Source organism: Bos mutus, chromosome 10 (assembly GCF_027580195.1).
Source record: "Bos mutus isolate GX-2022 chromosome 10, NWIPB_WYAK_1.1, whole genome shotgun sequence".
Taxonomy (NCBI): domain Eukaryota; kingdom Metazoa; phylum Chordata; class Mammalia; order Artiodactyla; family Bovidae; genus Bos; species Bos mutus.
The window spans coordinates 39,723,666-39,736,293 of NC_091626.1; the positions used below are offsets into that span (position 1 = coordinate 39,723,666).

The following is a 12,628-nucleotide window of genomic DNA, read 5'->3' on the forward strand; positions in this document are numbered from 1 at the left end:
GTAATATTTCAATTTGTTGAGTGTTTTCTACTTTTTATGGCTTTGAAAAGCAGGAAATCTATGAGTTATGATTTATCATTTTATTTGCAACTTTAAGAAATGTATACATTTATTATTATAGCCATAATGACAGATGACTAGTTCCAGTGGCAAAAATCTCGGCAGGAAACAGATTTAGCAATTTAAATGTTTTATAAGTTTTTGTAATTGGGGAAACTTTTCATAATCTGACATTTGTTAAAACCACTTATTAGAAATTATGCAGCACAGTAGCTGTGGAAATATGAGCTAGCTTCACAATTATAAAGTCAGCCTATGTAGCCCTTTTCTATTGTATATAGTGGCATAAACCCCACGGCGGCCTATCAGCTAACTGGCAGGCAGGGGGCTGCTCTATTCAAAGTGAGAGATACAAGCTGCAGGGCAAAAACCTGGCAGCTCCCATCTGACCCCACAATCCCCTACTGGTGACAGCTCCAAGCTCCATGGCAAATTAGGCCTTCTCATATTACAATTGGAGAAGACAGATTCCATTAGCAGTATCTGAAATTGAGTGGAGAGCTGCACTGTTATCAGACTTGACTCATAAGCACTGCTATTAATCAGAGCTATGATAGCATTTATATATTTCAAGCTATCTGCTGCCGCTGTGATATTCTGCTACAAAGGGTTGATGGGACTTAGGAAAGTGAACAATAGAGCTTTCTGGGAAAAGCAGAGTAAATCAAGAAAGTCTATGACTTCCGCACATTCTGAAGGGATTGTGGTTTACATAAATTTTCTCCCAATTGGAGATTGAGCTCTTCCTCATCTTACACATGGGATTTAGTTGTCACTCAATGGTAACAGCTGTGAAAAGGTGAAGCGGCCCACCGCTCAGAATATTGCCTTTGCTTTTAAAGCAATTAACCCATGAACAGGAGGATACCTGGTGATATCAAAGGGATTAGGCCAGGCAGTGCATTATTAACATTTCCTTGAACTAATTCTAACTCTGACTAGCTGTCAGAAAAGACTCTACAGTCTTAAAAAAGAGTTTTTGCCCTGCTTTTTTCCTTCAAAATGAAGTGCTGCTATTTGAGCCTAATATGGCCTTCTACTTATAAGAAAATGCAAATGAACCAAGCTCTTAATATGCTTAGCCAGTCTGAGTCAATGCAATTTTAATACAAGTATGAGAGAAATATATGATCAATTAACCAGGGATCAAGACAGATATTCTCCTGAAAGGAAATTAATGCTCCAGTACTTTCCATTCTTCTTCAACTACAAAAACTTGGCGACTATTTGTTACTTATGCATAGTTACCTCTGAAATTAGGAAGAGCTTCACATTATTCTCTATGGCAATAATCTAAAATACTCTTTGAGCTGGAAAATCCAAATGTCTCTTAAGCAGGAGATTCTACATACTCTAAGGTATGGCATTTTAATTTTCAATTCTTTATTGAATGGAATCTTAGCTGAAACCCTAAGAATAGCAGACACAGTGCTCAGAATCAAGTGTTCCTATTCCAAAAGTTTAATCAAATTAATTTTTAGTAGTGGCAGAATGTTTAGAAATGTTTACATAACTTATAAAAAATAAAATATTGCACAAACAAAATACTGGCACAAAACAATCTACCAGGAGATATTTAAATATCACTGAAATTGGCTGTAAGTTCTTTGTAGTAAGCAGGCAGAGTTTCAAGATACCTTTAATTATAATTAATATTCACATATTCTAGGGAACCTGCTTGATACTAAGAGATCTGATTTCTTACTGTAAAACCTTAATGGAGTTATAAAGTTTTTTAATGCAAGCTTCCTGAAACAGTGCCTTTTAGAAAAAAAAAAATTTATTAAAAAAAATTTTATTTAAGAGTAACTTTGCCTTTCTCTAAAATAAGCACTGAATTTGATTATAAAAACTAAAAAATTTTACTTTCAATTCAAATGAGTGCACAACAAATGTTGCTGAATGAGTTCTGCTACAGTTCCATTTGGCCCATACTAGTTTGAAAAGGATATGCTGACTCTCAAGCCTGTTGAGAACATATTCCCTGCCCTGGAACTTATCAAAAAAATAGGACACTAGAGATGCTTTCATCTGAGATCATAAGCAATTTAAATCTTCCCTCAAGTAAAGGATTGTTATATGATACTATCAACAGAGTCCATTCTCTGCCAGTGATACCAGAACATATACAATGGAAGCATGTTAATGACAGTGAGTTCAGTACTCCTTCCTTACTAAGTACATGTCAATAGGATCTAGTTTGAGGTTTTTAGAAAATAAGTTTGAAATTCATGTACTAAGCAAAGCTAAACAATGTTCATATTAGTGATTTATAGGACCTATAACTTTTATGTTTTTGTATTAATAGGATTTGCAAATTTCAAATATGACACTTTTAAATACCCTTCTGTCAAACTAAAAAATCATTTACTTCATTGGCCTTCAAAGGAAAAAAAAAAATCCCAGTTCCTCTAAATCACTTAACTGTAGTACAGAGTCTTAAATGCACAGATGTACACATTAATAAAATGAATACTATTTCCTATAAATGAAATGTATTAGATTAAACTCCTTTAACATAATCATGCTTTAAAATATCCCCTTAGGGGACAATACATAAATAAATACATGCAGAAATAACTGCCCCAATCTTACTATTCTTAATTCAGTAAAGTACAGTGACACATACAGCTTTCAATGTACTGTTTTACTCATATCCTTTCTACCTCAGCAAATATAAAAGAATTCTTGCCAACCATTAGGAAAGATTGACAAAAAATGCAGTGTTAATGACATCTTATAGGCTTTTAAAAGCAAAAGAAAGATGAAAGAAAAGCAAAAATTACATAGTAATTGGCAACAACGAAGTAACTGGTCTTTCAATCCAAGTCATGTTTACTGAAAAAAATGGAGCTTTTTACATCAACATATTTAAACAGAAATTTGCTTTTGAAATACAATCTTTGTTTAAAAGGTACAGAAGGTCTTTATGTCCACCCCAAGAGCTAAATATAGTGAATGCTCTGTGAACAATTACCTGAAAAAAACCTAAACCTGTTAAAAGAATTAATTTCCTGCACACCAGTCAGCACTAATCCTACATGTACAGTAATGTTCTCTTAAGTGATGGGGGAAAGAAAGAATACAACTGTCTCCAGGATCAAAACCCCTCAATATTCAACAAGAAAATGGAATGATGACTTGGTCGGTAGATAAATAAAGTAGTGAAATGTCTTCTGAATGAGTTCTGATGAAGGAGTCAACCTGTGAAGGAATACATTTACTGTACACTAGGACTGGAAAAAAGCCGTCACTGTAATGGCTGCACAAAAACCGAGTCCTGCTGTTGGGTTTATATTCACAGAAGGAAGGTTTTAAAGGTTAAGTTCAGGTCATTTGACAAATGAAATTGTAACAAGCCAGCTGACATTGTATAATGTCTTCTTCCACTCGATCAATAGGCTACTGTTAGTCCTATTACCATAGAGATGGCTTGCTCTTTCCCGAAGGGCGGCCATTGTTTGACAAAACAGATTTGCCACTTGAACTATGTTGTTCCCAAAGGACGTGTACCTTGTCAATTATCTGTATTCAAAATAATGAAGTATTTTCATATTAAAATTACATGAGAGATAATATTGTTAGGACACATCTCAGAAGAAAGTAACTTTTCCAAAGTACTAGATTACTAAAACTAAGCAAATATCCAGTCTATTAAGAGTTTTTGTTTTAAAACATGTCAGTAAGTATATGAATTTATCATTAAGACCATATATTAAAATAAAATGGTCACAGGTCTGTGTGCTGATCTAAAACCCATTATAATCAAGCATAATAATTATAGCTATTTTAAAATGCAGACAACTCAAAGGAAAATTACTGTCCCAAACTATTCGGATTCTGGAAAGACAAAGAATTTATATATGATTTTTGCAGTGGTTTTTATGTGGAAGGGCATCAACAATTAATATAACAAAAAACCATGGAAAAGTTTTAGAAAACAAATAGCTTTACTTGCTTTAAGAGACAGCTACAGCATTTAATATGTGTATATGTTGTAGAAATAATCTAAAATACAAATGAACTAGCAAAACAAATATTAGTTTTTAAAAAAAATGGCTTTGTCTTAAATATCTTATGAAAATTAGTAATTCATACATTTAATACAGAACTGGTATGTTCTAAATTTCACTCTAGATATTTAAAATAGTTTTTCTCTCAATGAAAATAATGATACAGCCTTAATTATAAAATAAGACCAGAAGGAACAATTCTAATAAAAATTACTCTAATCATTTAGAAAAAGTATTCATAATACTAATTAATCCAAGCAAAAATGTTAAACATTTAATACTTAAAGATATGGCTATCACTGAAAACCTGTAAGACTGAAATAAAAACAAATTAAATAATACAGATAAACGTTTAGGAATGATCAACAATTACAATTTTGAACCTGAAACTTTCACAAATAGATTTAATAGTAATTTTTAGCCATAGTAACTTTTACCTTCTTACAAACAAGCAAAGGGAATTTAGAAAGAATTTAGTCAAAGGGCAGTAATATGACAAATGTAAATAAAACAGTCTCCAAAAAGGACTTTTGATATTTTCTATTCAAATTATACTATATTTACATACAAAATTATTTGTTTTTATAATAAAATCTGCAATACTTTTTGAAAGAAATGTTTTAACTTGGTTTTTCCTTTTTAGAAAGTATAATTTGTAGTTTTGACTATAATCCTTTCAGGCGTAGGTTAGACTGAGTTAGTACTGAAAGCGAGAAACAGCAAAGACAAATACAGATTACCAAATCCTAAACTAATGACCTGTTTTTTTAAAAGTAGGGTAGCCTTCCAAACTAGGAAAGCCTTTCATTATGAAGTAAGTGGTGTCTCATTTGCTTGTTTTCCCTACAGCTATACTGTAACAAAGTGAAACCTTACTAAAACTACATTCCCAAATTGATTTCCTTAGTTAATAGCCTCATTTCAAAATGCATGCATGTGCATATTTAAAATACAATATAATTAGGTATTAGCTCTGGACCTGATAGGCAGCTGCCTATCAGCAATACTGTGAGTAATTAAATAATATTTACCATTTACCAAAAGAAGAACTTCATACTGTTAAACTGGCCCATCTGCATCTTCCTAAAATGACAAACATTATTAATTCTGCCTAAACAGAGAATTGTGATAATGAACTGGTGACACTTTCTCTCCACTGTATGAAGCAGAACCAACTGTGTAATCATTTGAGGGTCAAACACATATGAAATTACTGTAAATTGAGAAAGTGAAATCACATGAGTGATTAGGAAAACCATTTAAGCAACAAAAGGTGTTCTTTGGGGTGTTTTTTTTTTTGTCATGTATGTACATGGGCCATAAGAAAACTCCATCTCCAATTAGTTAAAATTAACTTTAACTAATCAACTACTTTACCTGAAAACGGTGAAAAAAAGTAAAGCTGCAGCTGCTGCTCCAAATAAGCCACACAGCAGATTGACTCGGTAGGCAACCGAACCAAAAGGAAATAGTAGAATTGCCAGTTTAGCCACCAGAGTAAACAAAGGGTAGCCAGGAGGGTGGGCAACCTAAGGGAAAATTAGCAACAGTTAGGAGGTTTCCATCTAGTTTTAAAGGAACAGTCACACTGGCTTTCATTGAAAAGTAGCCCTTTTCCCAGGCAAGTATAAAGATTAAGAGACAATGACTAAATGTTTGAATAGTGGTTTTCTATTGTAATCCTCTTGTGCCAATACAAATAAATATTTTCTTTAGTGGATTTGGCAGCGTCTATCACATGGTGTGTCACCTAGAGAAAGGGTGACATATTTCATTGTCAGTCCTTAAGCAGTTTGTTCTCTGGGTTCACAGTACATTAGGGTCATTTAAAAGGCTATTGAAAAAAAGCCGGTTCTGAAATATCGCATTGGTTAGAAAGTTGAAAGACCACACTGCTATCGGATTACCACCATGCTGACAGTCCTAAGGTCTTGCCTAAAGGGATCATACACCATAATAAAGTTTATTAAATAATAAACTTATTAAAACTGTTAACCCGATTTATTTTATTCTCCATAGCTTATACAAAATTTGGGGTGATAATAAGCCAGCTACTGTATATATAGTAAAGGCTTTGCTTTATAATTTAGTTTAATTGGATTTAAAACTTAAAGTAAATTGTCACGTACTGTACTTATAAGTTACTAAAAACTGGGGTTTGAAAATAAATTAATCTACTTTACTCCATGCTTAATTAAACTTTCTTAATTCCTAAAACTGTTAATGAGAGCATTGATTAAACAATAAAACTAATACTTACTCCAAGCTCATGTGCGGCTGTGATCAGTTCCCCTGTGAAAAAATAATGTAAAACCAATAATTACTATTAGAAAATGACACTCCTCCAAAGTTTTCAAAATCCAAATGCTTGCATTGGGGTTTTGCATTAATTTGACTGGATAAAACTGTAAATCTGTAGAGATTTAACAGCATGAAATAGTCTCAGAGTATTTTCTCCCTTAGGTCTCATTGAACAAACTATCTTTGACAGTTTTTAATAACTGGTCAGTGGAAATATAGGTGAATTCTAGTTTCTAAAAATGCTTATTTTAAACAAGCTCCTACTATAGGAGGGAATAATATCCAATATCTTGCAATAACCTATAATGAAGAATATGTAATATGTATAACTGAATTACTTTTCTGTACACCAGAAACTAACACAACATTGTAAATCAAGTATACTTCAACTTTTTAAAAAAGCTTACTTTCCGTCCTGAAGGTTGTTTACACTTGCAAATATATAAAAACTCTTACAGAGCATTAGTGTAAAACGCTGTTATCCCTCAAGAATTTAGTGCAAAACTGCCTGTAAAAATGCAACCTTATATGTAAAATGAGCAGAAGCTGGATTTGAACAGTCTATAAAATGTGCCTTTCCGCCCTAAGCTGGCATTTAGATACCTTCTCTACATTCATTACCCTGGATATTTTTAAACAATTGCCAAATGCTTATTAACTGCAGGTTATTTTGGCAAGCTTTGATTACCACAGCACATTTTTTTTCAAACCATTAAATCACCATGTCATTTACATAGTTCTTTGTAATTCCTCAACATTAGCAATTACTTCTAAAATTATGATGTAGTAATTCAGTGCCTATTTGATAGTCCTTTTAGTATCCAGGGACTATTTCTGACTCATTCCTATATACATAATACTGTAGAGTTTAAGAAATCAATCAATATTAACTGATTTATGAAAGTTAAAAATTATCAGAAAATGTATTAATGTCTATTTTCTATCCTTCAGTGGCTATCAATGTCCTTCATTTCTAGAACCCTGATCATATTAATGTCTATTTTCTATCCTTCAGTGGCTATCAATGTCCTTCATTTCTAGAACCCTGATCATATTTTAGACCTTTTCTCTTGTCCTGGGCTATGGCAGTAGCTTTTGACCAATATTCTATTTCAATTCATCTCCCTACTGAAATCACTAATTACTGCCACCCCCACCCCCACCCCCGGCCCCACCAGAGGTCAAGATTGTTTTCTTAGTCTAAAATTTCTCAATGGCTGCTCTCTGCCCACTGAATGAAGTTGATTTCTCATTGTGACACCTAAGCCCTCTACGGCTTCTGGTTCCTTTCCCAAGGCTTATGTCCATGAAACTTAGGCTCACCTCTGTCAGATCGGGCTCCCCACTGTTACTCTGAAATGGTCCTCTTTTGCACCTCTTATCACTCACTTTCTCACCCAGCATTCTCTCCTAAATCCTTCAAGGCCTGGTTCAATTGTTACCTTCTCAGTGACACCTTTCCTTACACATACCCCTCCCCAGCTTCACCCATTAGAATTAATCACTTCTGCCTCCTTCATAGAACCTGCCTGAACCTATTTAGCACTTCTTTAGATTGCTTTCTATTCTGGTTAGTTGTTTTCATTTGTCTTTTCCACTAAGTTATCCATTTTAGGGTTCTGTCAAGAAGACATCGGCACCTCTCCCTCCTGTGCCACCCAGAAGAGTCCCGCACATAGAAGATGACAAAAAGACTCAGACATCCCCATCAGGTGGGATAATTGCTCACTTCAGAGAAGCCCTACAAGGGCATGAAAGACAGATACTACTCACTTAAGTCACATGCTTAAGGACATCTTTGAAGTCTTCCAGAAAAATTCAAGAACATCTTAGAAGACAAAAGCCCTTTTTGTATCTTACACAAATCATTCATGGTTTTAAAATGCTTAAAATAACCTTCCCTTTGTAGATACTGTTACCAAAACTGTATTTATCATTTTATATTCCAAAATGGGTTTGCTCTTATGTGTTCAGTCCCAAAAGGTTTTAATTAATTTCTGATTCTTACATTTCTGTAAGTGCAATGAAGCACAGTTCAGTTCAGATTTTCAAGGCCACTATTCATTCTCCTCAAATAAAAATGTATTTAGAATTACATCTAACATTAAGAAAAATGCCCTATTTTCTCTTTTTACCATTGAAAAGTCAATATACTGTTATTCTTTGTGGGAGTTGTTGGTAGAAAGATGAATCTTGAATGTTACAAACCTCCAACACCAACTCTTTTCGTATGTGAATTAAAATCTAAATAGAAAAGATGCTAGTGTTCAAAGTCTATTATGTACTCTTGATAAAAAGCTAAAGAGAAGCACTACTCTTAAAATTGAACATGATACAAAGAGAAATAATTAAAAAAAAAAAGCCTTCTGGCACCTTGCTTTCCCTCAATCAACCCTTTACACTAGGGTTCGATGGGTCAGTGGTAAAGTGTCCACCTGCAATGCAGGAGATGTGGGTTTGATCCCTGGACCAAAAAGATCCCCTGGAGAAGAAAATGGCAACCCACTCCAGTATTCTTGCCTGGGAAGTCCCATGGGCAGAGGAGCCTGGCAGGCTATAGTCCATGGGGTTCAACAGAGTTGGACAGTACTTAGCAACTAAACACAATTTGTCCAATATAAGTCCTACTATAACCTGTATCAGAATTACCTGGATGCCTTAAAAGTGAAGATTCCTTGACCATAACCTAAATCTCCTTACACGACACCCTCTGGAATCAGGGCCAATGTTTTCCAGGCAATTCTCAAGTATCAATATACTCAAGCTTGAGAACCACAGCTTTGTCTGGGACAAAAATGGGTGGCAAACTCAGAGTAGTTAGCAGATGTTTCACCTTTACATAACCCAGATCCCTCTGTATGTTAAAAATATATAAATATACATATAAGCTAATTTATTTTTCCCAAGAATAACAAACACAAGTGAAGGCTAGATTCCCAACCTTTCCTCTAAATGACCAGGAATGCTTTTGCCCATAAATCAACAATGTGTATCAAGTGGTACAAAAAGTAGTTTTGGCTAGGCCACACAATGTGATGGATTCATGAAGTATAATTTAAGACTTATTAGGAAGAAGAGTATATGCTTTATGTTGGTCTTGAGATGCATTCTGTTTATTGGTTAAAAAAAATTCATAAACATGAAATCTAAAGAGAACAGTACATTAAACACATAAGCAAAATTATCAAAGATGTGATTTACAAATTTTACTGGCAACATTGGAAAAGTTTATTTAGCATTCTCAAAAAAATGAACATAAAAATATTAGAAGCAACTACTGTCCAGCGTCAAATGAAACAAATCAGAATACCTAAAAAATCTGATAACTCTAAGTGAATAGATAACTTTATTCTTTTGGGAAAAAAATAAAAGACATTATTAACGAAAACAAAGTAACAATTGTAATGGTGTGGGGCAGGCGCCAGATATAGCAGCCCCACTTAGCTACTGGTCAGCACCACAGCGGACCCTCCCCCTCTTCTGTATAAAAGGAATCCAAATTTAGGTTGTTTTGTGTGTGTGTGTATATAAACTTTTTATTTTGTATTGGGGTGGTGGTGGTGGTGGTGTAGCCCTCATAATTAACAAAAGAGTATGAAATTATACTTATACAGTACTTAGGTGTAACCTCAAAAATGACAGAATGATTTCAGTTCATTTCCAAGGCAAGCCATTCAACATCACAGTAATCCAAGTTTATGCCTCTACCACCGATGCCAAAGAAGCTTATCAGTTCTATGAAGACCTAGTAGATCTCCTAAAACTAACACCGAAAAAAGATGTTCTATTCATCATTGGAGATTGGAATGCAAAAGTAGAAAGTCAAGATATATCTGGAGTAACAGTCAAGTTTGGCCTTGGAAAACAAAATGAAGCAGGGCAAAGGCTAACTGAATTCTGCCAAGAGAATGTACTGGTCATAGCATATACCCTTTTTCAACAAATAAGAGACTATTTTACACATGGACATCACCAAACGGTCAATACTGAAATCAAATTGATTACATTCTTTGTAGTCGAAGATGGAGAAGCTGTATACAGTTAGCAAAAATAAGACCTGGAGCTGACTGTGGCTCAGATCATCAATTTCTCATAGAAAATTCGCTAGTGGCTCAGATGGTAAAGAATCCGCCTGCAATGTGGAAGACCTGGGTTCAATCCCTGGAGTGGGAAGATCCCCTGGCGGAGGGCATGGCACTCTAGTATTCTTGCCTGGAGAATCCCCATGGACAGAGTCCATAGGGTCGCCAAGAGGTGGACACAACTGAGCGACTAAGCACAGCACAAAGAAAACCGGGAAAAACACTAGGCCAGTCAGGTACGACTTAAATCAAATCCCGTATGAATTCGCAGTAAAGGTAACGAATAGATTCAAGGGACTAGATCTAGTTAACAGAGTGCCTGAAGAACTAAGAACAGAAGTCCACATATTATATAGAAGGTGGCGAACAAAACCATCCCAAAGAAAAAGAAAAGCAAGAAGGCAAAGTGGCATCTGAGGAGACTTTACAAATAGTAGAAGAAGGAAGAGAAGCGGAAAGCAAGGGAGAGAGGGAAAAGTACGTCCAATTAAACGCAGAGTTCCAAAGAATAGCTAGGAGAGACAAGAAGACCTTCTTCAACGAACAGTGCTTAATAATAGAAGACAATAACAAAAGGGAGAAAGACGAGATCTCTTTAGGAAAATTGGAAACATCAAGGAAGCATTCCACCCAAAGAAGGGCACAATAAAGGATAAAAATGGTAGAGACCTAATAGACCCTGAAGAGACCAAGAAGAGATGGAAAGAATACATGGAAGAACTGTATAAAAAGATCTTAATGAACTGGATTACTATAATGGTGTGGTTAGTTACCCAGAGCCAGACATTCTGGAGTACATTCTTGACTTTTCAAGAGGGCCTTAAGAAGCACTGCTGCTAATAAAGCTAGTGGATGTGATGAAATTCCAGCAGAACTATTCAAATCCCTAAAGGATGATGCCATCAGGTTTTGCATTCATTATGTCAGCAATTTGTCACCCTGCTGATTTAACTTATATGCAGAGTACATCATGCAAAATCCTGGGCTAGATGAAGCACAAGCTGGAATCAAGGTTGCCGGGACAAATATCAATAACCTCAGATATGCAGATGACACCACCCTTATGGCAAAAAGTGAAGAACTTAAGAGCCTCTTGATGAAGGTGAAAGAGGAGAGCGAAAAAGCTGGCTTAAAACTCAACATTCAAAAAAGTGAAGATCATGGCATCCGGTCCCATCATTTCATGGCAAATAGATGGGGAAGCAATGGAAACAGTGAGACTTTATTTTCTTGGGCTCCAAAATCACTGCACATGTTGACTGCAGCCATGAAATTAAAGGACACTTGCTTCTTGGAAGAAAAGCTATGACAAGCTTAGATAGCATATTAAAAAGCAGAGACATTACTTTGGCAACAAAGATCCATCTAGTCAAAGCTATGGTTTTTCCAGTAGTCACGTACGGATGTGAGGGCTGGACCATAAAGAAGGCTGAGCACCGAAGAATTGATGCTTTTGAACTGTGGTGTTGGAGAAGACTCTTGACAGTCCCTTAGACTGGAAGAAGATCAAACTAGTCAATCCTAAAGGAAATCAGTCCTGAATATTCATTGCAAGGACTGATGCTGAAGCTGAAACTCCAATACTTTGGCCACCTGATGCGAAGGGCTGACTCATTAGAAAAGACCCTGATGCTGGGAAAGACTGAAGGCAGGAGGAGAAGGGGATGACAGAGGACGAGATGGTTGGATGGCATCACCGACTCAATGGACATGAGTTTGAGCAAGTCCTGGAAGGATAGGGGAAAGGATAGGAAAACCTGGTGTGCAGTAGTCCATGGGGTCCCAAAGAGTCAGACATGACTGAGCAACTAAACAACATCAGCAAATCTGGAAGACCCAGCAGTAGCCATAGGACTAGCAAAGGTCAATTCTCATCCCAATTCCCAAGAAGGGTGATACAAAAAATGTGCTAACCATTGGACAATTGTACTGATATCCCATACTAATAAGGCCATGCTTAAAATCCTGCATGCTAGGCTTCAGCATTATGTGAACCAAGAACTTCCAGATGTCCAAACTGGGTTTAGAAAAGGAAGAGGAACTGAAGATGAAGTTGCTAACCTTAACTGGATTATAGAGAAAGTAGGGGAATTTCAGAAAAACATCTGTTTCATCAACTACACCAAAGCCTTTGACTGTATGGATCATGACAAACTGTGGAAAGCTCTTAGA

General features: G+C 35.6%; 1 protein-coding gene across 1 annotated transcript in view; it reads right to left on the minus strand.

The window, feature by feature from the left end:
• Positions 1 to 12,628, minus strand: part of TMEM260 (transmembrane protein 260) — a 71,797-nt gene that overhangs the window by 55,349 nt on the left and 3,820 nt on the right. Inside the window, 2 exon segments of the mRNA XM_005898774.3 lie at positions 5,451 to 5,602; positions 6,334 to 6,365. Coding sequence (XP_005898836.2) covers positions 5,451 to 5,602; positions 6,334 to 6,365 — 184 coding nt within the window.